The sequence below is a fragment of the Euleptes europaea genome, chromosome 6, assembly GCF_029931775.1.
Source record: "Euleptes europaea isolate rEulEur1 chromosome 6, rEulEur1.hap1, whole genome shotgun sequence".
Lineage (NCBI taxonomy): Eukaryota > Metazoa > Chordata > Lepidosauria > Squamata > Sphaerodactylidae > Euleptes > Euleptes europaea.
In genome coordinates this window covers 77,548,434-77,575,901 of record NC_079317.1, presented here as the reverse complement: position 1 = coordinate 77,575,901, position 27,468 = coordinate 77,548,434, and the positions used below count along the sequence as shown (strand labels likewise).

Genomic DNA, 27,468 nt, shown 5'->3' with positions numbered 1-27,468 from the left:
TCTGAGGAGGCGGTGCGGCTGTGCAACTCCTGGCCACCACGTATACACGTCCCCCCAGGAATGGGCTGCCCGCCATTGAAAGAGCCAGTCTCTGATACCTTTACCTTGCAATTTTAAATGTTTTAAAGGTAAATACAAAACATTTCTAAGTAGTGATTCATGTTGTCACATATTACTAGCAAAGATCAGTTTTATTAAGTTTAGTTTTAAAAAATCCCAATAACATCTGAGAACATATCATTACAGTATTTGTGTGAAGAAATCATTGGTCATTTTAGGCTGTAGTCCTATACATACTTACATGAGTGTAAGTCGGAAAAATATGTGTGAGTAAAGATGCATTCTGTTAGAACAAGAACATATTGAGCAGTAGTTGATAAATTCTGGTGGAAAGTTGTTCTGGAATTTACTGATGAACCATGCTAACCACTCATCAACTGATATACATGATATAAATAGAAATTATATCAGGGCTGTTGGAACGAGATACTTTTTAATTTATGTGATATGTTTCTTTTTTATTTAACAAAATTAAAAAGGGTATTAATCACAAACAGTTACATTAGAATAATGTTTTGGTTGAGACATAAAAAACATAGAAGTTAGGAATTCCCTCATTAACAGCTGCTGGAGTGTCAGATGAATCCCCCATGTTGTATGCGGCCCATTTTTACTCCATTTGGTGGTATTATTTCTAATGAACCTGTCACTGAACAGTTATGTATAAAATTATAAACACTAGCTTGAGAGTGGTTTACAATCTGATGATTAGGAACCACACAAATTAAGTCATGCCCCCCCCCCCCCGGTCAGGACTTTACAGTTAGGTGGGGTTCCAGTAGTTCCCCTGTTTGGATGGGTTTATGGCTCAACCGTGACATTATTGTAACGTAGTTTTTTGTGTTTAATGTTTCTTAGACTTGGTTTTCCATTGCCAGCATGGAAGGAACCCTAATGCATGAGTTTCAGAGGAGAAGGTAGCAGTCTGAACCTGCTGTGTGGCTCGATCAGCAAGCGTGAGTATTAACGCTAGAGCTGTCAGGCCTTGTGAAAATTAATGAAGCCTGACGGTTACAGAGTGAAAGGTCAGAGGCAGAGCTTGCTCTTACGTAACATTTGTGTTTTGTTGTGTCTAACAACATTTTCAACAAAGAAGAGCTTTTATGTGTGAGCTTTAGATTTATAGCAGGACTCTGTAGGTCTCGGCCTTTGTTTATCCCTGTGCTGTAGCCTGGTGTTTTCCTTGCATAAAACCAAAACAGTTCAACTGTTTGCTCTATTGCCTGCCTTGATGGATTTTCCGTGTGTTTCTTGAGCATCCTTTCAGCCTCCTTCTAAACCAGATAGCATTTTTAACTGGAGTTTTTTGTGGGGGATTAAAAACTGCAGCAATTTGTGAGATTGTTCATCAGAAGGATTTGATCACCAGAGGAATGTCTGACTTCTGGCATTCTAATTGTGTGTATGTGTATATAACCGTACTGTTGCTCCCCCTTTTGTGAGTTAGATATTGTATGTGAAAAGTAAGGATGATTTTTGGGCAGTTTAGGTAACGTATGTGTAATTGTGTCGTACTGGTTAAAAGGATTCTGAATTTTAGATTAGCAAAAGGTTTCTTGCACCAGGAGGAAGCTGTTTTGGGTACAGACTTCCATTTTATATTTTCACATTTATACTAGCTAACAAAATACTATTTCTCAAGATGTACTGTATTTGCCCTCCTAGTCTATGGACGGGCTCTCCTTGTGTGGGGCAAGTGATTCACATAATCTGCTTCCAGCCTCTTCCCAGTTTGACAGAGAGGCTGGCTTCTCTTCCTCCAAGCTTTCTCACTTGGCCTCAAAGAACAGCGGGAGAGAATGCACCTGGAAGCACAGGACCCAGCTGATGGAAGGCATGCCCTCTTGCGGGAATGACAGCCCCCTACAGCAGCGCCCGCTAGTAATAGAATGAGTATACCAGTAAATTTGTATACGTTAAAGACAGCCCCCCTTTACATGCCCCCAAAGTAAAAAAAAATTGTTTTCAACTTAGGTTGCAATCTGGGGGGGGGGGGAAATCTCCATAGGATCCAGCATGACCCCACATCAGCATAGGTGCCACTTTATCACGGGATAAAGTGGCAAACACACTGGCGTGGGTGCAAACATGCTGGTATCTGGGAGTGACGGAGCTTTGCCGGCCCCAGCCACCTGTGCGTCCAGTCCAGGAACTAAATCCTGGAAGAGAACAGCCACGCCATCGTGGGGGAGGCGTTCCCGGGGTGGAGTTACCTTTAGGCAGATTCCACAGCCCATTTGGCCCGGGAACTTCCCCTTCAGCGGCAGCAGGGCTGTTTTTTGGGGTGGCACAGCCTCACTTTTTTCAATGGGGAATTTCCCCCCTTTTTCTTTATTTTTAATTTTAAATTCCCCCTTTTTTTCTCCACGGCCGCCAGGAAGCCTCAGAGGAGGTGGCACATCTCCGCTGCTCCCGACCGCCATTCCTTTAGGAATGGGCTTCCCATATAATAGTATAGTAGAAGGAGAGAGGAAGCTGGGATGTGTCATCCTTTCTATTCAGAGGGTAGAGACTTCCATTTTGCTTTCAGCACTGATGCTTTGAGATATGGCTATATTACAATAACATCAGTAACAAAAGGAGTCTTCTGGAACCTTAAAGACTAATAGATTTATTGTGGCATGAGCTTTCAGAGACTAGAGCCCTTATAATTAGATGCCTCTGATGCAGTGCAATCCTGAACAGAGTTCTACACTTGTAAAATCCTTGGAAGTCAAGGATCGCACTGCTAGTCTACATAAGCTTATCTCATAGTTGTCACAGGACTCCTTTTCATTTCCCTCTAAAAGTCTACCCCTCTCGAATTTGTTTTTCATCAGAAAATGTATTAGGTTTAATAGGTGAAGATGATAGGAAGAAAGAAACATGTATTAATTAACAAGTGATAGGATTTGGATTTCGATCCTGGTAGTTTCTCTGATGCATACATGGACATCCTGTGGAAGAAGGATTTCTCGCTTTCATGGAGGGGGTAGCTCAGCATTGTAAAGGAAGACTTGCTTCCTTCACTGAAATGAGTGAGTTGTTGTCTTTTGAATCTATGATAATATCAGAGTGTCAGTTTATACAGGAATGTTCTTCCTTGTGGTCCTAGTCCATTTCCTCTACTTTTGTTACTTCTTTCTCACTCTGAGGGAAGGGCATCTTGGAAGTTGTGATGATTCCCATTGCACACCCAGGGAAGCAGGATCAGTCTTCATTTCCTGTCTCTTTGGCGGGAATTGCCCTGCTGGCTTCAGTTTCTGTCCTGCCTCTGAGGGGAGAGCAGCTTTGCAGCACAGCTCCATGCTTAGAATAGGCTCTAAGGAAAATTCTTCAAGATTTCCATTTCGTATCTTCATTATCTGATCTTATCTACAACTTACTCTAACCTTCTTACCCTATTTGATCTACTTATCTAATTTTTAACTAAATTTCTCCTCTGTCTTCTGCCCCTTCCTCTGTCCCCTGTGAGACAAAATGGCGACTGGACTGCGACAGGCAGAAGAGGACTTCTTGTTGGAGGACCCTGATGCGGGGCTGGTTTGCTCTGCCACCTTGCAGGATGTTGAGCCCTTCTTCTTTCTTTCTATCATTAATAATTATCCAGTTCACATATGGCTCCCAGTACACAACTGCAGTGGCTTCTGAGTTTTTTATATTTTAACAACCTCTATCTTGTATCTTCATAAATTTGCACTGAAGAAGCACTTTTCTCCATAGAAACACCAGCTTAGAAGGAGGCTCAACATTTTCATGTAGGAAATCAGATGCCATTGTCATATATTGGAACCAGCCCAGTCAGGTATTGGACAGGAAACTCTCTTGAGTCTTGGAACTATGCATAACAGCAAGCTGGTCTGGGCTTTGGAGTCTATTCTAACCATTTAGAAAATCCTACTGTCACAAGCATAGCACATGCAATTACTGTTTATAAATTTCTAATCTTGGCCTGCCACTGTAAAGTTAAAAGCAAAACCAAGTCATGTCTTAGAATCTAACAAGATCCTATCATGTCTTGTGTGTGTGTGTGTTAAGTGCTGTCAAGTCACTTCCGACTCATGGCAACCCTATGAATGAAAGTCCTCCAAAATGTCCCATCTTAGAGTATCATGTCTTAGAGTATAATAAGATACAGCTAAATTTCGGTGAATTAAAAAAAATTACAGAAACAATTGAGAAGGTCTTGTGTATCCCTAACGGTGAGTTCCCGTTGCAGTAGTGATCTTGATTGCTGTCCAGTTGGACTCATTCTTTGCTGCTTATTTATGTGTACTGGCCTTTCTGCTTAGCTTCAGTGCTAACCTGTAGGTAATTGTTATATCTTTTCAACTTTTTGAGGTGAAGGGAAATCTTCTTCCCCTCCCCCAATTTGTCCTTGGAAATAAATTCCACTGAAACCAGTTGGATTTGCTTTCAAGTATGTTTGGGATCAGTGAATGAAGCCTATTTTTTTAGTGCTGGCTTTACAGGGTGGGGGGGGACAACATTATTTGTACTGTTTGTACTTTGTTAAAGCAAGACATTTTTTCTTTTCTGTTTCATTTACCCGAATCCCAGAAAATTAAATTGAAACTCTAGTGCCAGGTCAGCTTCTCCCACCAGGCCTGATCAAAATTATGAAAGCATTTAAGCATTTACAGCAAACTCAGCTCCATGAATGATTAAAGATGGAATGAAGTACATCCATCACGAACCATGAAGGAATGCTCATGATTATAAGGAAGTATAGCCATGGGCATGTATTGTTCCTAGACATGATTTCACAAATAGTTTGGAAGACATTTTTCAGCCACTGTATGCTAATATATACACCAGGGAGTTGTACTGGGTTTAAGTCATTTCAAAATAACATATCTGAGTGTGTCTGTGTATGGATTCAAAATGACCTAAAGATTTTTTTCAGTACAACCCCTGAGTGGGCATTGGGGTATCTTGAGTGATCCCCTGTTCATTATTACCCTGTATTCAAAACCACAAGGGGCAACTGTTGAGAATTACATGAATTTATAGAAAGTGTTGGTTGCTTAAAATTAAATCTAAAGCAGTAGCTGTATAGTGATACAAACAAGCCCATTGTATATCTAGTTTACCTACTAGGGTACCTTTCTACATTATTACATTACAGTGATCGAATTTTATAGCCAGTGAACATGCAAAATCTATTTGGCATTTGTCTTTTACCCATTTGTCTCTTAGCAGAGATATTATATGTCTCACTTGGAGATTATTTATGGCAGTGGTGCTCACTCTGTAGGTTGTGGAGAGCCACATTCTCAATTACCATAAACCAAAAAAGCCACATGACCGCTGTATGCCCTGTACCTCGCCCCACCAAACATATACATGCAATAATATAAGATATATAACTGTTAATATTAAATACATAACCTTTTTAATTACCAGATTATTTATGAGTCTGCAGAATTTTTGGTCCTCGTGACTGTGGAATTTTGTGTGTCTGGAGTGAAAGAAAGGGCTCTTCCTTCTTACTCTGTCTTCATTTTGAGGCACAGCAGCTCGGGTAACTGCGTGAGATTGCCGAGGCTCACAAAAGAGGGTGTGCTGGTCCTGTAGAAAGGGGAGTAAGGCTACCACCATCCCACTGTGCACAGCAGCTTCTCTTCCCTGCAGTGTGCCTGCAGCAGTTGCACTCTCTGTTTTCCGTGGCCAGCTTGCTTCCCTGATGCTGGAATGAGAATGCAGAGGCTGCAGAGAAGGGTGGAGGATGTTGGAGAGGATGGACCTTTTACTTCCATCCCTGGCATGAGGCCTGCAGCTCAGGAGGGCTCGCAGCTGACCTGTTCTCCAGTCCCAGCAGTAGTGTATATTTCAACCGCATGCTAGCCACAAGTCCTGTAAGGCAATGACCTTGCTTACTTTTACTGGAATATGGGGCAGGGGCCACATTGGGGAATGATGCCCAAAAGAACCACCGAGGGGCATCCGAAAGAACCACATGGCTCCCAGACCACTGAGTATCACTAATAAAATATTTCACGGCATCCTGTTCACTCCCAGCAGAAGATTGTTTCTGATTTTGTTATTTATTTTTGTTTCTTGCCTTGTCAAATTTTACAACTGTTGTAATTTTCAAGAAATCCTTCCAATGGTTTCCAGTGGCGGGGGGAATAGGACCAGAGATGCTTGAATAAATAATCAGTGTAGAGATCCTAGTTTGCAAAAGGCCTGGTTGAGATAGATTCTGAATTTTGATGTTATAACAATGTTTTGAGGCAGATAGCTATCCCCATTTTATAGCCGACTGTTTAAAAATGGGCAGTCTTCTCACCGAGTCTGTACCTTAATTGAGATTTTTAACCAAACTTTCACTGATTTAAATCCATACTCATGTATCACATTGAATCATGCAATTTGCATGCATAATTAATGCTATCCAAGTACATCCCAACAAATTTTCAAAACATTATGCAAATGAGAGATTTTTTATCCTTTATCCTAATTTATTAGAAACATTCATTAGCAGTATATTTGGCAGCGTTACTAGCAGGTTAAAAACGACATGCATATGATAAGTCTGATATGCTTGCCATACCTGTCATGGATAAGCATCTTCACACCTCAGCTGAGCATGAGGAGCATCAGCCCTTTTCCTGAGCTTGGGGCTGAGGTAGGATGTGGACTTGACTTGCAGATGTGTGGTGTTTTGGAAGCACTCCCGAGATCTTGGAAGTGACATGCACCTGGCACTCCCTTCTCCTGCTGAATGCTCAGGAGAAAGACTGAAGCGAAACCATTTTGTTCCGCAACACTTCAAGGTACTTTGGAAGTACAACATGACACAGATGAGCTTAGCCTCTTCATGAGGTTGGATCTGAGGGGTGGGGAGAGATTGTCTTCAACCTCATGCTGCTTTTTGGAATGTCTCCAAAGCTCAAAGTGCAATCAGATATGAGCAGCTACTGATTTTGCCAAGGCTTTGGGTTTATGGTCTTCAGGCACATGTACTCAGGTCTGTGAGCGCCTGTTCGTTCTCCACGTAAGCTTTTGCTTCAGGAAACAACCAACTTCAGGCAACCAACTCCTTTGTTGCATAAAGTAGAGTAGCTATAAGTATGTCCTTGGATCAAAGGGACAAACTGCACTAGACCACACAAATGAAAAATAAAGTATGCGTAGAAACTAACCATAAATCCTGGGAAACTAGCACCCTCCCCTACTTTCTGTATTACATGATACTGTGTGTATCCAAAATGTAACAACTGAGAGAAAGCTAATGTTTGTTATTTATTGAATTTATTCCATTTGTATCTATCGTGGAACTCAAGGCAGTATATTCCCAGGCAGTCTCCCATCCAAGCAACAATAGGCCTATACTTGCTTCGATTCTGTAAGGTTGCTGACATGACACACAGGAAGAGGAAGGAAGGTTTCTTAATTTCTAGAGTATTCTCCTTACAAAGGCTCCCCTTTTCTCTTGATTGTCACCAGCTATTTCTTTCTAGGTGACTAGCAGTCCAGTCCGCTGACTTCAATGGACTTAGAAGGGTGGAACTATCTTTAGGATCGCAGTGTTAGATGCCTTAGTCCTTCCTATATATGGAGCAGAAGAAACCCCAGGTTTATCATCAGGGAACATGGCTAAGGCTTATTCTTATGAATCCACAAGCACTGGCGAGGGATGACCAAAGATCTACTGTATATGTGGCTAAGTTTCTTTTCTCTGTAATGATAATACAAGCCGAGTTAACATCCTGTGTATACTGTACTCTGATTCTGACCCTTAAACTGTTAGTTGTTTCAAGATGAATGAGAATTTACATAGGTAATTAATTTACAGAAGCGTTTCTTTCTGCTTCTGAATGGCCTGTGGGATGTAATAAAAATTAACAATATATGTAAAGGGAAAGAAAATCAGAAATGTTTATGGTATTTTAAAAAGCAAAAAATAGAAACTGTTTAATAAGTGGCAAAAAAATATAAAACAGAAATTATTAAATTTTGTCTACAGCCTCATACCAGATATACCCAAGCAAGATTCTAAACACAATTCTGAACAATCCCTTGTTCTTTAAATCATTTTCAAGATGGTGTCTAACAAAGAAGCCATCCCCCCTCCTTTACATTTTTAATTGACTCTTCTCCTCTAAGCTCCACCAAGAGTGCCAAATGTATACATTTCAGGTGGAGAGAAATATTACATTTTGGAGTGGCTGGTAAGTATATCTTTTGGGCCAATACATTAAAGTGTTGAAATATATATGACCTCAACAAGAAGAAATGAATATGGGTAGGTTATTCTAAGTCATCCACCAATGAATGGCTAGTCCATTCCTTTGACAGAGACAAGTGATTGCTAACCTGCATCTATCAAAGACAGAAAAGAGATATTTTGAGCAAAACTGTTAAGCGACAAGGTACTTCTTGGTTTGTAGGAAATTCCACATACACATCAGTAAAAAGATTTTCTCACAAGGTGCAGGTGAGAAAATGAGAGGCTTCTGGCATCTTGCCAAAAAGGATTTGTATCACCTTAATCAGCTTAAAGTGGAAGGTGATCAAGACTATGGATCCTTCTGCTAGAGAAGTATTGTGTGTCCTTCAACCATATCCTGAGAGAAGAAAAAAGCCTTAGACTATGGATGAGATAAAATAGGGTGGTGTACATTTTGTAGAAACTTTACCTTGTGAAATGCATCTCAGTATTTTGACAAATTTGGTGGTGGGAGATATTTGGTAATTGAGCTTGAGAGCAGAAGGGCCTCAGTGGAAGAGCCTGTGTTGAATGCAAATGGTTCCAGGTTCAATCCCCAGCTGCTCCAGTTAAAAGGGCCAGGTAGTAAGTGATGTGAAAACCTCTACCTGAGACCCTGGAGAGCAGCTGCTGGTCTGAGTAAACAATACTGACCTTGATGGACCACTGGTCTGATTCATTATAACACAATGAAAATAAACAAAAAGGGGGGAAGATTTCAATCCAGAACAGATCAGGTAACCAAACAGGTGGGAAAAAAGAGAGAAACCCTGTATATATGGTATTATCAATGTCAATTTTAAAAATCTAAAATTATATTCGCGAAACTTTAATAAAATTATAAATATTTCAAAATGTGGCTCAAAATACCACAGTCTTTGGTTACATATCTAGGTACTATGTGCACTCAGATCCACTGGAGCCTAAAATATTCCCCAAAAATACCTTATCGGTATTTTCCGGGTATATTTGGGCTTTCTCAAATGTATCTGTGATTTTTGGGAAACTGAAAAAATGGTCCCCAGAAATCTGGGAAATATTCGGGGATTACTGGGAAGCTCAGGAGCCAACATTTGCAGGCTTCCAAGGACTGTTCCCCCCTCCCCTTTTCTTACCTTTGTTTTTGTGTCTTGGGAGAGTTCTATGGGCTTGCCTTGCTGTTAGGCATCTATACATTGTCACTGGTTTTGCTAGGCTTGCAAAAGGGACCCCCACCTGGAGTTTCCACTGTGAAGATTCTCTGGTTTGATTTTGGTTGTGTTCTGCTTGGCACATTGGCTCGTGTTTTTAATGGGATTACTGGGTTCTGCAATGGTTCTATTAGTCTTGTTGTGCTGGTTCTTCAATCGGAGGCATGATTTGACCTGTGATCGCTGCTTAAAGGCATGACTTTTGCTCTGGAAACAGCTTGGAGATTTTTTTTTTTTCCTTCATAGGAGGATGGCTGGGGGCACCCTGTTCAGGGCACCAAAGAATTGGATCCTATGATCCAATCTACTTGAGATTTGGGTTTATTTAAAGGACAGCCAGCAGCAACTCTGCTGCAATCTAGGTGCCTGTACCTTCAAAAACAACACCCCCAGCCACCCAGAAATTTTCCCCATAAGGAGTAATGGACCCCCAAAAATCGGATTCCTGAAAAACCCCCTGAATATACCATTTTTGTGCACTCCCCTAGTAGATATCTTCCCCTAGTCTAGAAAAATCCTTTTAGTAAAATTGCACTTACACACATAGGTTTGTCACACACCTAATTAGGACCATTGGATATAGCCACGTACACACTCTCGGACAGTACTTCTTCCTGACCTGGCTTATAGAGAAATTTGGACCACTAAGATCAACCATCTGGATAGCTATCTCTGATGGTCCAAACTAACAACAAAGTGAGATACCTGGTCCGTGTTAAAAAAAATACATCTGGATGTTCAGTGCTTTGGTCAGGCATATTGTAATATTTATAATTTGATTAAAGTTTTTGGATTACCGTATATACTTGGGTATAAGCCGACCTGAGTATAAGCCGAGGTGCCTAATTTCACCCCCAAAATGGGGAAAAATTAGGCACCCGCGTATAGGCCAAGGGGGAAATGCAGCCCCTCCGCCCCGCAGGCTTACCTTAAGGCAGGCGGGCGGGCAGGCGGCGACGGCAGCCCCTTCCCTGCGGGCCAGGAGCGGCCCACAAGGCCTCCTGTGCGCAGGGGGGGCGCCGCCTGCCCGTGCTCCTTCCCTGCGGGCCAGGAGCGGCCCGCGGGGCCTCCTGCGCGCAGGGTGGGGGCCACCGCCACCGCCAGGGAAGGCGCGCGGGCAGGCGGCGGCCCCCTCCCTGCGCGCAGGAGGCCCAGCGGGCCGCTCCTGGCCCGCAGAGAAAGCGTGCGGGCAGGCTGGCGGTGGCGGCGGTATGTTTCTTCCCTCCCCCCTTCCCTCCCCCTACCGTATTGACCCGCGTATAAGCTGAGTTGGGCTTTTTCAGCACTTTTTTTGGGCTGAAAAACTCGGCTTATACATGAGTATATACGGTATACGTTTAGCCTTTTTAAAATTGACATTGATTTTTTTCTCACATACCTCCTTTTTTCAAACTTTTTGGTAACTTGCTCAGAATAAGGCAGCTTTATGTGGTCATGTGAGACATTTACTTCAATCTGATATGGATCCATAACATCACCACATAGTCCAATCTGAGTGCCTCTGCGATCTGTTATTGACTATGATCATTTTAGAAGGAATCCCATATGTTAAAAGTGGTGCTGAAGTGGTGGGGAAGACACAGCTTCAAACAGGTGGCGAACAGTCCATGAAAAAGGAAAGGAAGGGACAGGGTTACATAAGAATTCTTACTTCACTGTTCTGAAACATCCAACTTTTGGCTCTCAAAATTTCTGTGGGCAAAAATTTGATGTAGCCCTATTACAGAAAGTTGGAAAAAGTGCAAGCCCATTATTCATAAAGCGACCATGAAGAGTATTGTAGAATGTTACAGTAAAAAGCTTCCAGTTACTTATGCATACACTTCCTTCAGATTGTACAGATAGAGTTAAGCAACTTATTCTTTATGTTTGCTACGAGAATTGCTGTGGGAGATGGGCGCGAAGTTTTCTTAGTGTCTTCCAGGTTCTTACAGAGACTCGCTTTTAGCCAGATCCTCAATATGTATACTACAACAATAGCTAACGTACCAGAGAACACTCTTGCCATGTAAAATTACCTAGAATAATTTAGCATTCCCACCACTCCATACTTACACTCTCTAATGGATAAATATGCAAAGCAGAATATGATCTTCCTTACCACTCTATACCCCCTTACTGGGAACATGACAGAGTGGTCAAAGGATGTTAAGAGGCAATTCATCTACATTTAGTGATCTGGAGGTTCTGCCTGAATTCTTCAGAGACCTGAGGGTGTTTAAGAGCATAGCTGCCTATACCTTTCTTTTGCATATTTTTGCTGAGTGACACAGAGTGGCAGTAATGGCTTTTCCTTTACACTAGAATGCTAATGTATCCAGTGTGCCATTACATTTGGGATTTTTGATATAGAACACACGTGTACTAATTAAATGCTTTTTTGTTGTTGTCCTTTCAGGAAACCTGCCATATGAATATAAAATAGTGATTGCTGGAAATCATGAACTGACATTTGATAAAGAATTCATGGCAGACCTTGTTAAACAGGATTACTACCGGTTTCCCTCTGTATCCAAATTGAAACCAGAGGATTTTGACAATGTTCAGTCACTTCTGACCAATAGTATTTACTTGCAAGACTCTGAGGTAACCGTCAAAGGATTCCGGATATATGGCGCCCCTTGGTAAGTCTCAGTTAAAACTTCCTTGGGTTGTATATATGATTCGTCCAGCTGTATGCGAGAATTCCTGCCACAGATAATTCTGTGAGGTCTGTTGAGAATATATTTGAGAATAGATATGTAACCAAACTGGTCTGGTTAGTATCTTAAATTAATGTGTGTAACTTATATTTGCTTAGGGAAGTATTGTTAAGTAGTATTGTCAAGTATTGCATTTGGGTATTTGACATTGGATTCAACAGTTTCAAACATTTGGAATCAAAAGTTCTGATTCGTTCTGATAGAATAAATTTTAATCCCAGTATTCAATTGAGCATGAGAGTGAAATGTATACATTGATATTATTATGAGATAAGGAACTTGTGAGGAGAGGGCATCCCACTCCCCGTCTTTCCTTCCCTCTCTTCCACTCCTTTTCTGTCACTCATGTTCTTTGTTTTCTGTCTCCCCCCTTCTTCTGGGTCACTCATGCCCCCTAACTTTCTGTCTCCCTGTAGCCCTTCTTCCCCGTCACTTATGTCCCCTTGTTTCTGTTTCCCCCACCTTCCCCTTGCCACCTCCATCCTTCCACCTTCTAACCCAGACTCAGACCAACCATTTGTCCTCTCTGCTGCTCTGATGGGAACTATAATGGTGGTGATCACTCCTGCCCTTCCCCTCCCCTGCTTTTCTCCAGCCAGCTAAGGACCATTGTTTGAGGAAACCTATTGGGGAGATTCTTCGTTGCATCAATTGGAAGGGGGTGGTTGGAGACAGCATCTCTCCCTCCTCTTTCTCCTCCACTTGCCTGAGCTTTGGGGTGGGGAAGAGCAGCTGCAGTAATGCCTTGGTTGCATTGTTGTTGCCCGGGGGGGGGGTGAGCCACAATACCTGCTTCTTCCCCCTACCCCCTGAGATGGGAGTAAACTGAGACTCTTCTTCCCTGCCTGCCTGAAACTTGGCTGAGAGGGAGTAACAGCAACAGTAGCTGCTGACACTCTTGTCATCGTCTTCCTTTTCATCTGTGGAGGCCTGGCAGTGTGCAATCGTCTCTCTTTCCCTCCTGCCTTCCTCCTCGCATGCCTGCCTGCATTCAGAAAACAGTTCTGTGCACTTGCACAGTCAACTGTTCTCTGTTTGGGGGGGGGGGTTGTAACCCCCCTTCTTTTAGTAGCCTTAGGATTTTTCAGCAAGCCTGGGGGTCCCCCCAAGTTTGGAGAAAAGTCTCTGTATTGTCAGTGTGGCCCCATGGCTGTTAGATACATAGATAATTTGTTTGTTTAATTGTGTGTCTAAATGGTGAAAGCCACCATTGAATACAGCAATCAAAAGTGGGATTTAAAATCTTAAAATAAGTACAATAATAAATGCCATGAGCCATTATAATAGCCCTGCGGGTTGGATCCAGTGATTCTCTTATACTGTAAACAATCTGCTACTTTTTATTTTATTTATTTCTCTCCTGGCAAAGCCAGGCTCAGAGCGGCTTCCAACAGTCAGTACATACCATACATCACAGCATAATTCCAGTCTAATATTATAAAATCCCAGTTTATAATATACAGATTCAGATGGCGCCCTATACTACATAGCCACCTTATATAGGTGGACTATCTTATAGATGAGGATGGTCTGAAGATGATAACAAGTAAGTGGGGACACCAACCTATGAGAGCCATCAGGCCCAAAGAGTACACAGAGAACACTGCAGTGTTCCCTCAACTGATGAAAGATCAACAGTATGTTCAGCTGTAACATATAGGTACACCAGAAGAAAAGCTTAATACACCACCTAGTGTACTCATTAGAAGGGAAGGCAGCATGGTACAGCCCAATCTCGGAAGCTAAGCAGGGTCAGCCCTGGTTAGTATTTGGATGGGAGGCCACCAAGGAATGCCAGGGTTGCTTTGCAGAGGAAGGCGCTGGCAAACCACCTCTGTTAGTCTCTTGCCATGAAAACCCCATAAGGGGTCGCCATAAGTCGGCTGCAACTTGACAGCATTTTACACACACACAGTGTACTCATAGATCATTTTAACCCAGTTTCCGTGATGGATGTTAACAAGATCCTGGGATTTGTGAAGGCCACTTCTTGTACCTTGGACCCTTGCCCGTTCTGGCTGCTAAAATTATGTAAGGACCATATCAAGAAACCCATAGCATCTATTATAAAACAGCCAGTAACTCGGGGTACCTTCCCTCAGCCACTCAGAGGCAGTTATCTGCTACTTTAAAAACCATCCCTACAGAAAAATGATATGGCAAATCATCATCTGGTCTCTAATCTCCTCTTTCTGGGCAAAGTGATTGAGAGGGTAGTAGGAGAAAAAGTCTTCTTGGATAACTCATTTGCTCTAGACCCGTGTTGGCGAACCTATGGCACGCGTGCCATTTCTGGCACGCGTCGCTCTTTCCGCCGGCACACCCGGCTCACCGCGGTTCAGCTGCTCCTCGCCCCTCCCTCTCTGAGCTGAGGCCGTGACTTAGCTCTTCCTGCAAGTCGCTGGCCTTTCCGGCTCTGCCCCGCCCACCTCCACTGTAGCCTCCCGGGTGCCTCGTGGTTCCCAGGAGTTTTTTTGGTTCGAGGTAGGAGCTGCCTGCCTGCCTGCCTGTCGCCTCCGGAGGCCCTCCCACGCCCAGCAGCAGCAGCTCGGCTGCACTTGGTGCTCACCGGCTACCTACTCGTGAGTCGCCTCCCTACTCGTGAGTCGCCTGCCCCACGGAGCGTGCTTGCGCCTCCCCGAGCCCTCCCACCAGGGCGTCCGCCTGCCGAGAGAGAGAGAGAGAGAGAGCTGCCGCAACGGTTTGAGTGGTAAAGCTCAAATGGCGGGGGGGGGGGGAAATCAGCCTCCGTTTGCATAGTCTGGGTTTTGGGGGGGGTGTCGTTTGCAGGGGGGAGAGGGAAGGGTCTGCTTCAGCCAGAGGGGGTGGGGGGGTTTCAGCCTCCGTTTGCATAGTCTGGGTTTTGGGGGGGTGTCGTTTGCAGGGGGGAGAGGGAAGGGTCTGCTTCAGCCAGAGGGGGTGGGGGGGTTTCAGCCTCCGTTTGCATAGTCTGGGTTTGGGGGGGGGTCGTTTGCTGGTGGAGTTTGCAGGGGGGAGAGGGAAGGGTCTGCTTCAGCAGGTCGGGTGAGGTGGCAGTTTGCCTGGGGAGGGGCCGTGGTAGAGCATCTGCTTGGCATGCAGAAGGTCCCAGGTTCAATCCCAGCATCTCCGGCTAAAGGGACTACGCAAGGAGGTGATGTGAAAGACTTCTGCCTGAAACCCTGAAGAGCTGCTGCCAGTCTGAGTAGAGTAGGCAATACTGACAATACTGACTTAGATTTTTATTGGGTGCTTCAAAATACATTCCATGACCTGCATGAAACACTTGAGAAGATAGAAGGGATGCCAAAGGATAGCACAGTTAGTTCTGAAAACGAAATCCTTAAAGTGTGGAATTCTCTGCCAAATAATTTTAAGTCAATGACAGCACTTGGGATTGCTTTCCTTACTCTGTTTGGATCGTCTTATGCTTGTGAGCAGCTGTTTTCAGCTTTGAATTATATCAAATCTGACACCAGTAACAGACTAACAGATGACCTGAGTGCAGCATGTGTTGCTCTCAAACTTACAAACTATGAGCCAAGGGTGGACAAATTATCAGCAAGCACACAACAAAAATCACATTAATTGTTCAAAAGCATGCCAAATGAAAACTTTTACCTTTCAATAAAAAGTTGTTTGTATCATTGAAAGCTCTGTTATTGTGTTTTTCTTTTAAGGCAAAAGATGTTAATGTATGTGTTGTTTTTTCTAAACTAAAACCTCAGTATTCAGGTTAAATTGCCGCATTGGCACTCGGCGATAAATAAGTGGGTTTTGGGTTGCAGTTTGGGCAGTCGGTCTCTAAAAGGTTCGCCATCACTGCTCTAGACCCTGTTCAGTCTGGCTTCAAGCCAGGCTATGGGACTGGCTATGTCCCATAGCTATGTCTCATAGCTATGTCCAGGCTATGTGTGCACAAAATGCACACATGCAAAACAGAGATAGTGCTGCTAGCTATAGTTGATGACCTCCGTCTGAGTATAGACACAGGTATCTCTGTTGCTCATATTGGAGTTATCTGCAGCATTTGATACAGTAGATCATGCCATCTTGTTGAGATGCTTGGAGGCAGAAGTAGATCTCAGGGGATGTGTTTTGAACTGCTTCAAAACATTCATCACAGATTGGATGTAAAGGGTTGCTATTGGAAACTAGTTGTCATCAATGTGGGACCTATAGTGTGGAGTTCCACAAGGCACAATTCCATTCGCCATGCATTAAGCAGGGAGTTGGACTAAGATGGCCTGTGTGACCCCTTCCAACCCTGTGATTCTATTATTCCAGTTGAAAATTCCTGTCTTAGTGGAAAGGAACCATTGGATTCAATGCTTTAAATGTATTTTAACCATAGACTATGGTATTTGTTTGAGTTGAGTAATTGAAGTTAGAAAATGAATATGGTTGACTATACTATCTGCATGCTGTTTGATTAGTGTGAAACTTCCTAGAGCTACCCAGTTAAGCTTGATGTCATTCCTTTTTTTAATGAGTTTTATACGAACACTTTCTCTAAGTGAGTAGATCATCTGATCAATGCAGATCGTTTCTTTACTCACATAAAGTAAGTAAAACACAGTGGATTGTATCCCTTCTTCTGTAAGTGAAGCATCTTAGTTCTATTAGTGGAAGACTCTCCATTTAGTGGAAGGGTGTCCTTGGAGCCAACCTTATACTCTTCAAGGAGGACATTGTAAACCTTGTTCTTTCTGCTCTTCCGTTGACAGTCTGCTAATTTGATGCTGTATATACTTGAAATCTCCATTACACTTTGTCTCAGCTGACTAAAGTAGAGTTTCTCTTTAACCCAGAGTGCTTATTGTAAAGTATTTCCAAGAAAAAAGATGATAGATGTCTGCTGTCCACAATTTCTGCTAGGAATATTTGAAATGAACATTTTAAAATGATCGCGCCCCCCCCCCATGTTTTCATATTTCATTTTGCAATTTAAGTAGGATTTCCCCCCTTTAATTTAAAGCAGCATCGAAACAGACAAGGAGCAGCAGCAGCAGCAGCAGCAGCAAATCAAATAGCTCCCCCCCAAGTATTATCCAGTTCAGCTACAAGAAAATGTCCATAAAAAATAGTGACCTGGTATCTTTATAGAACTGCTTATTCTATATGCTATTCTAGCATTTACCTGCACTGCCAGTACTTCAGGATATTGCATAGTTCTGCTGTGAATAAATCAGCAGAAATATGTGAAATCTTTCAGCTTGATCTGTGAGTGGTGGGGTGCAGAACTACCTCACACAGGAATAGTTTCTACCACTGTGGAGACCATACTAACAGTCATGGCCCTGAAATTACTGTGGCATCTGACTGTAGTGTATCTGAGTGTGTGTCAGGAATGGAATATAGCACAGATTACTCTGTTAAGATGCCTATCAGAGTGCATCTCAGTGGGACACTGTCTGGAGACGGGCAGCTGTTCAGATATGCCATAATGTTATATGGTGTGTTGCTATTATTGATATTACTAGTAGGACTTCCTGTTGCCAGGTACCCTGATGAGTCTATGTCATCTTTTCTTTGATCAGTAGGGGTAGTTATCTATGTGTACAGTATGTGGTGAGAGGGAAGTCTCTTACACAAAGTGAAGTGTTTTGCATATTTTGTCCCAATTTGAAAATAAAACTTGGATAAAACAAGTTTTGTTTGTTTTCTGCAGTTCATATATCTTCCTTGTAGAAAAGGCATATGGAACTTTAGCCTGGTACTTTGATTATGGTTAGCTGTGAAAAGAGTTGTGGTGGAGAAAGATGAGGTCATTGGTGAGGAAATTGGTACTCTCCCCTGACCAGAGATCCCTAAGGGTGCTAGTTGCCAACAGTGCGTATAAATACTAATGTCTACCTAAATATTTGAGTAGGATCTTTTAAAAATGGGCTATGGGAGTTGTACCTACCCTTATATGGTTCCTTTTCTGTAATAAACCCATTGATTTTTTTAAAAAAACTTTGAAATTTCAAGCAAGTTGTTTGGTCCCAGAAACCAGAGTGTTACCTTTTAAATTACATTCCCATTTTTAAATTATCTTGTTGGTTGCAGAAGTTAAGGAAAATTTTATCACTCACTCACACAACCTTTATTGGCATAAACATCAAGAAAACAATTACAAAAACGTCAGGAGTCAAGAGAAAATCTCCTCCTAGAAGCATAGTAGAGAAATTTCGCTACCGATTCAATGATATTCCTGTTCTTTGTTACAACAAGTTTACAAATTTTACAATGATCAGATAGCCCCTCAAGAGATTGCAGACTAGACTTTAAGTAAATGTTACGAAGATCCTTATAAAATTTGCAGTAAAGTAGGACATGTTCGTTATTCTCAATCTTGTTCATCCCACAAGGACACAATCTCTCTGTGTATGGGATTTTCTCAAATCTCCCATATAACACCATAGAAGGATGAACATTAAAACGAAACAACATAAATGCCCTACAAAGGGACTGTTCAATCAAACAGGAAAAGTATTCCGGAAAGGAGGGACCATAAGGAATACCCCAGAGCACTGGAGAGCAACGGCCAGAAGCAAGGCTTTTCAATTCTTGTAACTCCACATCGATAAGTCTTTGTTTGATCAACGCAAAGGCACTATTTTCAGAGAGCAGGACCAAATTATGGTACTCAGCGAGCATAAGGTAAATAAGGCTATTAGGGTCACATCTATAATGAAGACGTAGCCAAAATTTAATCGTTATCATCCAGGCCTTAGTTACTAGACGTCTCTGGTTCAACTCCAAGCATATGGCCGCATAAGATATGCAGGCTGGAAGCCCTAAAAGTTTTCTCAAGAACTTTGCTTGAACCCGTTCAAGCAGTGCGTTGAAAGCAGAGATCCAGATTGGCGCACCATATAGTAATCTAGCGCAGATTTTTAAATTAAACACTTTAAGTACAGCAGGAATAAACTGATTTCCTTTGGTAAAAAAGAAACGAGAAATTGCAAGAGCTGTACCATTTATAGCTTTTGCCGTTTCCCTAACATGAGTGGCCCAACTAAAATTATGCTGAAAATGGATGCCAAGATATTTAAAGCATTTAACCAGTTCAATGGATTTACCTTGGAAGGTCCATTTAGTGAGCTTCCAATTTTTCCTAAAAAACAGAATTTTAGATTTTTCAAAATTTAGGGATAGTTTATTTCTAGAACAATAAGTTAGAAACTGATTTATCAATCTTTTCAGTCCAATTTTTGATAGTGAAAGTAGGACTGCATCGTCAGCATATAAAAGCAATGCTACATGCTTATTCCCTATTTTTGGGCAATGACCATCTATACCACTCAAGAAGGGGGCCAAATCATTTAAGAAAAGATTAAATAAAGTGGGCGCCAGGATGCATCCTTGCTTTACCTCAATTTCTGTTGAAATCTTGGGGGTTAACTCACCCTCAGTAGAGCACCTTATCTGGCAAGTAGTTCCAGAATGTAAGTTTTTTAATAGAATTAAAAGACGTTTATCAATCCCCATATCATACAGTTTTTTCCATAGCATAGATCTGGGTACAGAATTGAAGGCACCCTTTAAATCTAAAAAGGCAGCATGTAATTTAGGCCCCTTCCCTTTTCTATATTTGCTTATAAGATGGTTTAGAACGGCACAATGATCTAATGTTGATTTGCCCTGACAAAGGCCAGTCTGCTCCTATCCCAGGACTTGTTGATCTACAATCCAGGTTTTAAGCTTTCTCTCTAAATGGCTGGCATATAGCTTCCCAATGGAAGACAAGAGGCTGATTGGCCTATAGTTGGAAGGAAGCTGAGGATCGCCTTTTTAAAAAATAGGGACTATTATGGCGTTTCTCCAGTCATCTGGTATAACCCCAATTCTATCTATAACCGTAAACAGGGCTGTTAGGAAGGGAGCCCACCAATGAGGAAAAGATTTGATAGCATCAGATGGAATAACATCCGGGCCAGCAGCTTTACCCAGCTTAATAGATGCTATCAAAGATTCAACCTCCTCAAGCTGGACCGGATCCCATTCTGGTCAAATTGGGATAAAACATTTCATCCCGGCCATCACTACCACCCTGAAAAATCATAGAGAAATATTCATGCCAGTCACCCATAGTGATCACTCCATTAACCAAGCCATTGCTCTCCAATGAGTTCGCAATTAATAACCAGAATTTCTTTGTTGCTTGTATGAGGGATTCCCAATTTTTTAACATAAATTTGTTTTGTTTATTTTTATATAAAAGGTAGGTGGCCTTTTTCAGGTCGAAATACTCCTTTGGAAGTTGCAATAAATTCAAATCTCTATAACGCTGGTAAATTGATTGTAACTGACATTTCCACACATGGCACTCATTATCAAACCAACCAGATATTGGTACATCCCTACTATGCGGTTGCTGTTCCTTTTGGGCCATTAATGCCCCAGCAAGTTGGTTTATGACATTATTAAACTTTGACAGCCAAACCCCATTCTGAGATGAATTCTCCACAGAGGATACAAATTCATCTAAGATATCAGAAACCAAAATACTCTCAATTGCTTGAGCAGCTTTAATCGACCAGGAAATTCTGGGCAGTTTAATAAGTGTTTTGTCTCTCGATGTACTATCATGGATATCCTGTGAAACGTAACTGACCATCTCAAATGATAAAGTCAACTGCAGATGATCACTTTCAACTCTATCCATAACTGAAAAGGCCTGGATCTCATTATTCAAGGACGATGAAATTAACATATAGTCCACAACACTACAGCGCTGACAGACAAATATGTAAACTCGCCAGGATAATCAAAAGGAGGAGATCCATTTAAAATATTTAAATTAAACCTTAAGCATAATTGCGCTAAATGGACTCCAGCATCATTATAAACCAAGTCCCTAGAAAAACTCAAGTCAGATAAACAAATAGAGGGGAAACCTTCAGCAGGGAGACCCAGCTTCTCCATTATCTCCTCACTATTCTGGCCCACCCTAGCATTAAAATCTCCAGCTAGAATAATGTTTAAAGAAGGAAATTGCTGTTCAAGCAGCTCCAAATATTCAAAGAGCTTTTCCCAACAGCAGGAGATAAGATCCTTCGTAGGGCAAGGGGGAATATATGCATTTGGATATGAGGGCGATCTGGCTGCGACATCTGTCACCCCATTGATTGCCAGCGTTGATTCAGCTGATCTGGCTGGCTAGGCGGGTGTCCCCTACCTCCCTCACCACTCCATGTGCGTCCCTCCCGAAGCTGTGCGCTCGGTGGAAGAGGACGACCATCCCAGATAGACGGAGTGTACTGTGCTTCGGTCAAGGGTATACGATAGCTGCGCTCCCCTGCTAGAACCTCCAAACAAGAACAAGGAAAATTTTATCAAGATTTATGAAGAGATTAAATCTGAGCATGTACCGGTTTCTAACTCTAATCACCTAATCTGTTTAATGTCAAGTCATGAGGTGCAAAATAGGTATATACAAGCAGAGGACGCAAAAGGACTTGTGGGAGGCAGCTCAATTATCTCACTATTTCCTCATTCCCTTCCCTGAAAGTCTCATAGACACTCCCCCTTTCCTACTCCCTTCTCTCCTTCTCACCTGTAAGCCAACCTACCTTTATCTGCCCCCTGTATTCAACTTACCCTCCTCCATCAACCTATTTCTGTGCAAAGCTGCCAGGCCCAGAGGGATAGTGTCGACCCACAAGGAGATCCCACAAGCACATTGGGGGGGGGGGCGTCTCACTTTCCCATGTATCTCCTTCCCCCCACTATTTCCTTTCCCCCTCCAACTGGCAGTCCCCATATCCACTCCTTTCCCTGCTTCCTGTCTCCTTCCCACCTAACCACCAACCAAACTTTTATCTTCCACCCCATCTTCAGCTATTTTTAGTATTTATTTAATTCATTTAATCCTGTTTAACAATCCTGGCTTTAATTCTGTTTAAGAATATCTCTTGAAGACATTTTAGAATCGCTTTTACCCAAATATCGACACTGAAGAAGACAAGGTCATCTGAGGGCCTTAGCAGCACAGTGTGGTTGAAGCTGGAGGGTAAAGAGCTCTTTGTGCTTTCTGGAGTGACTGTAGGCAAGATGAACAGTTTCAGGAAGCCTTGGACGGAGAAAGTTTCAGACTTTCTTTGCTGTTAAATGTGGGAATGAAGTTCTGTAAAAAGGCGTTTAAGGTTATTCCCAAGAGGGGGGAGAAGTATGATAAGTTTGAAATATTTGAGAATAAAGCATTTCTGCATATTTTTCTAATATAATGTAATCTAATTCTTATTAGTCAAAAAGGGCAAGAGTTCAGCAGCACCTTAAAGACTAACAAAAATATTTTCTGGTAGGGTATGAGCTTTGGCTCACGAAAGCTCATACCCTACCAGAAAATATTTTTGTTAGTCTTTAAGGTGCTACTGGACTCTTGCCCTTTTTGACTACTGCAAACAGACTAACACGGCTACCCACTGTAATTCTTATTAGTTGGATTGAAACCCCGATTATAAGCACTTTGAGAACAATTCAGTTGTATTAAGTAGAAGTTTTGCCATTGACTTTAATAGGAGGTGGATTCTACCTTTTCTTCGGTATTAAGTGCTAATGAAATCCTGGCAATGTATTTTCACGTCAAGTCAACTTGTTTAGTACTGATAGCTAAAGGCTACAGCAATCTTAACATAGAAATTTTTAAAAAGTGATATATTTGTATATAATTTATTTTGTGTCAGGATCAACATAATCTAGGTACTTTGAGTCAGGTTGATAAACTTAGATTTAAAAAATAATATTGCATCTTGTTGATTGTCTTTCTCTGGGAGATTTGTTGTAATATTACACAATGCTACTGAACAGGTGCATGAACAGCAAATATTTATAAAATATAGATCTGGATTTGGGGTTCTGTGTGCATCAAAAATTGTTGCCACATATTTTAAAGATTTGGTTTTTATGCTTCGTGTTTTGATCATACTTAGACATATTATCTCCTTTGTTCCCTGAACGCTTCACCCTGGATCCAACTTTCTCTAGCTGTATCAGAAGTCATTACATTTTGCATCCTACATGCATGAAAGTGGGCTCTTTGCTATGAAATATTAAATGAAAACAAATCAGGAAAAGATATTCCCTTAACTCTGAGTCTCTGAGTTAACTGCAACATGACCCTTTTCCTGCAGCAAAAAAACTGAACTCTTAACTGCTCCTTATTCTTTCTCTTTCTCCTTCTGTGCATTGATGCTGGGATTTTTAGGGCAGAATACCAACACAGTAGGGATTGCATTATACAAAGGAAACTTGAGAACGGCCCAAATTCAATTTTCTAATCTGACTTCAATTAAGTCTGTAATTTGTGTCAAACTGTGTTAAATATGTGTACAGATGGTTGGTTGGTGGGGGAATTGAGAAGAGGTGAGCATTTTAAGACTCATGGTTAAAGACACTAGTCACCTTGTTTGAGCAAGGTGATTCTAAAGTAGCATTTTTCAATTCTTCTTAGTCAGCTCTAGGGGAGATTTGAAATGTGGTTAACTGCCTGGGTAGTTTTTAGGGTTCCACTGGAAGATGGAAAAGAAATGTAAGAGACGGTAAATAAAAAAGAGAGATTTTAAAATTTAATTTCATTATGCTTTGTACTGTGCCTCTCATATGAACGTAAGAAGAGCCCTGCTGGATCATACCAGTGGTCCATCTAGTCCAGCATCCTGTATCACACAGTAGTCAACCAGTTCTTCTAGAGGTCCAACAACAGGGCATAGATGCTGAAGCCTTCCCTGATGTTGCCTCCTGGCACTGGTATTCCCTTAAAGGTTCCCTTTAAGTCACTTTGGCTAATAGCCATGGATAGACCTATCCTCCCATCTAATACACACTCAAATGATAACCTTTCAGGATTACATATCTTTAAATGAGGACTGTCTTATTGTCCTAATGGAAACACTTGATGTTTATTAGTTGATGTTTGCCATCTGGTAAAGGAACTCTTTATCTTTCCCATCATGCCATTTGTAAACCCACAAGTAGACCCACTTGTATTTAGAATGGGAAAAGTCTTGTAGGGTTTTGGATATGTTAGAGGATTTGTTTCTAGTTAAATGGGTCTGTATAGAGAACATGATTGCCATTTATGAGGTTCTGGATTCAATTGTTGTAATTTCTACTTAAAAGATCTCCAATAGCAGGACAGGGCTTTCTAATATCTTGGCATAAGAACATAAGAATTGCCTTGCTGGCTGAGATGAAGGTGCATCTAGGTCAGAATCCATTTGTCCATAGTGGTCAGTCAGATCCCTCTGGGAAGCTCACAAGCAGGGATTGAACAAAAATAGCCTTCCTCTGTTATTCCCTCATATGTAGTGGTTAGTATTCATGTGGTATCCGAACATTCACAGTCATTGATAGACCTATCCTTCATAAATTTATCGTACCATTTTTTAAAGCTGCCCTGATCTGGATGGCCCAGGCTAGCCTGATCTTGTCAGATCTCAGAAGCTAGGCAGGGTAGGCCCTGGTTAGTATTTGGATGGGAGACCTCCAAAGAATACCAGGGTTACTATGCAGAGGCAGCCAATGGCAAACCACCTCTGTTAGTCTCTTGCCTTGAAAACCCTACTGGGTTGCTATAGTTCGGCTGTGACTTTATGGCACTTTGCACATACTTTTAAAGCACTGAAGATAGCAAATATCACCAACCTTGAGAATTCCATCCAATTACTATATACTGTATGAAGAAGTGTTTTCTTTTATCTATTCTGAATCTACTGCCAGTCAGTTTCATTATGTAACCATGTTCTTTCTCTTTTGCATATTTTCTATGATGTTACATTTTTATAAAATAAAATTATGGAACAAATATAAAATCCAAGGCCCTGATCCAGCAGCAGACATGGGCAACCAGTCAGGGCATGGATGAGTTAATTATTATGCAGATGTGGATTGGCTTCAGCTGGAGATCAGCATGGGCAATGTGTGATGAAGTCTGCCAATGCATGTGGAAGGGAGTTACTCTCTCTTGCTGGATCAGGCCAGGTGTGCAGACAAGAACTACGTGAGCAGTCATGTTAAATATTATCAATAAAAGTTGGTTTCTGGTGTTTTGGTGTGTTTTTTGGGTTTTTTTTTTTACTTCCTTGAAAATATTTCTGTCCTGCTTTTTGGTCCCAGGACCTTCAAAACAGCTTACAATTAACGAGAACAAATTTAAGATACGACATAAATCGCCAACAACATAAAGCACAGCAAATCGATAAAACATTAAAAACCATGTGTTTTTAAGAGTACCATTTATCTGAATAATAAGAGTATTTTCTCTCTCTGAATCTGTCTTGGAGATTGGATGCAGGTGCTCTAGCCCAGAAGACTCATGGGCCTTAAAGTGAGAGATGCTGGAAAGTTTGATTTATATGCAGTTCATTTGAAATTTGCAGAAGAAAAAAATCCTCATTCAGCTAGTGGTTTTAATTTAAGAAGAGGGATCAAACCAAGAATAACAGCTGCAATTCTTAGATTTTCAGCCTGTCAGAGGTTTCTAAAGAGTAATTGCCATCAAATTGGGAAAACTGACTATAACCCATATATTTTGAAAATGTAAATTGCCTGCTCGGAATGGCCAAAGGAAAGAAATATCAGTCCATATTCATTACAGGTGATTTCTCCTGGTACATCTGAAAGCTTTTTAAAGACCTAAGAGAATTCAAGTAGTGCCTACTAACTTACAATTTAGTAGAATTTGTATGTAGAAAATAACTTGCAACACACAGAAGCATTCGTGTGTGTTTGCAATTGGAGTGTGCAGTGGTGCGTATCTACAGTCTCTAAGGTGCAGAAAATTTGAGTTTCCTCTGATGGGTCTGGTAGTATTTAATGCCATTAGCAGCAGAGTTGCTGAAAGTAGAAAGACAATGGCTGAAAAGAAAGAAAATCTCTGTAGAGTTAGCATGGAGCCTGATAGGATTTTCTCTTAAATTATGTGGAGTCAGAGGTGACATTTTAACATGAATGTATCTACTTGTCCACATGGTTTATTGTGGCATAACATGGACCTAAAGTTGAAGATCTGTCTCCATAGCACATAGACTATATCTAGTTTCATGTTGGCTTTCTACATTATAATACTCTAAGGGGTATTGTGGTATTTGAAACTCTGGCAGTAATTGAGATATCTAATGCCACAGGAAATGGGGAGAGAGGCCCCTCTCATTGCCTTTTGCTGAACAGCTCAGGTCCTAAAAAGGGACAGGCCAACCAGAAGGACATTGAAAATGAAATGTCATCTCTGTCCTGAAGTTATTGTTATAGTATTATCATATGGCTAAGTTGCCTAGATTCTGGGCATGCTGCTGGGTATCTGTGTTGGGGTTTTGTTTTTGGTAGTAAAGTCACAGCTGACTTACAGTGACCCTGTGGGGTTTTCAAGGCAAGAGACATTCAGAGGGGTTGGCCATTGCCTGCCTCTGCATTGTGACTCTGGATTTCCTTGGAGGTCTCACATCCAAATACTAACCAGGGCCGACTATCTATCGTGTTTAATGTACTAAATAAGGCGGTTTGGTGCTCATCTCTCTGGTCAAATCCCATAGTGGTGTAACAATAATATATATAAAACCATACAGTATAAAACAGCTTCGATTAATTTTAAAGTTGGTCGCCATATGTAAGTGCTCACTGCCGCAGATGATGCCAACTTCTGTCACTTCCATTTGTCTCTTGTTCAGCTGGCCATCAAAATGCCATTGATATCAACACAAACATAATGGTTTTATAGTAAGATTGTGTCCTTTAACTCAATAACTTCCTAGTAAGGGTTATTATAAAAGTCTTCTATGGCTCTCATAACTCTTGAGTGGGAAACCCTTTTTCTTCTCAACAGGAACATTGTTCAGCAACATTCTCTAACACTTTTATCAAGTTTACCTTATTCAGGTCTTGAGAATGAAAACAAAAAGATGACTTCCCTGTTGCTTTTAATGAATGCTAGTGGATATCCCCTCCCCATTATTTCTGAGAATTTAATCTGTTAGGTGATCAAAACGTCATGCACAAATAATTCATTGGAGCTCACCTCTGAGAGGCTCAAGGTTTCTATAAGGTGCATTCATTTTATTTCTTTTTAAAAATCAAAATATTAAGTGGTACAAATAACATAGAATGGCTAGATTATTTCAAGCTTTCAAGAACCAATTCCTGTCTTTCTCACTTTTAGACCAAGTTATAAAGTGAGAAAGAGAGAAGGAGAATGGCTAGTTTTCCTTAATAATTTGTCATAATTCTGCTCATTTTCCTTGCATTAGGAGCCGAAACAGCGGGTACCACTGTTTTCCCACTGAATTTACAATTATATTTTAGTACAAATAGCCGTAAAGTTTTTACTGCTTTCCATTGCTTTCACACTTGGTCTCTGTAC

General features: G+C 41.5%; 1 protein-coding gene across 2 annotated transcripts in view; it reads left to right on the top strand.

Moving 5' to 3' along the window:
- The window catches only part of MPPED2 (metallophosphoesterase domain containing 2), a 162,948-nt gene that overhangs the window by 76,059 nt on the left and 59,421 nt on the right, over nucleotides 1-27,468 (top strand). Inside the window, exons 2-3 of one of the 2 annotated variants that reach the window (XM_056851103.1) lie at nucleotides 919-1,016; nucleotides 11,843-12,068. In XM_056851103.1, coding sequence (XP_056707081.1) covers nucleotides 959-1,016; nucleotides 11,843-12,068 — 284 coding nt within the window. In that variant the 5' untranslated portion in view covers nucleotides 919-958. The remainder of the gene's footprint in view (nucleotides 1-918; nucleotides 1,017-11,842; nucleotides 12,069-27,468) is intronic. The other variant, XM_056851102.1, reaches the window with a different exon arrangement.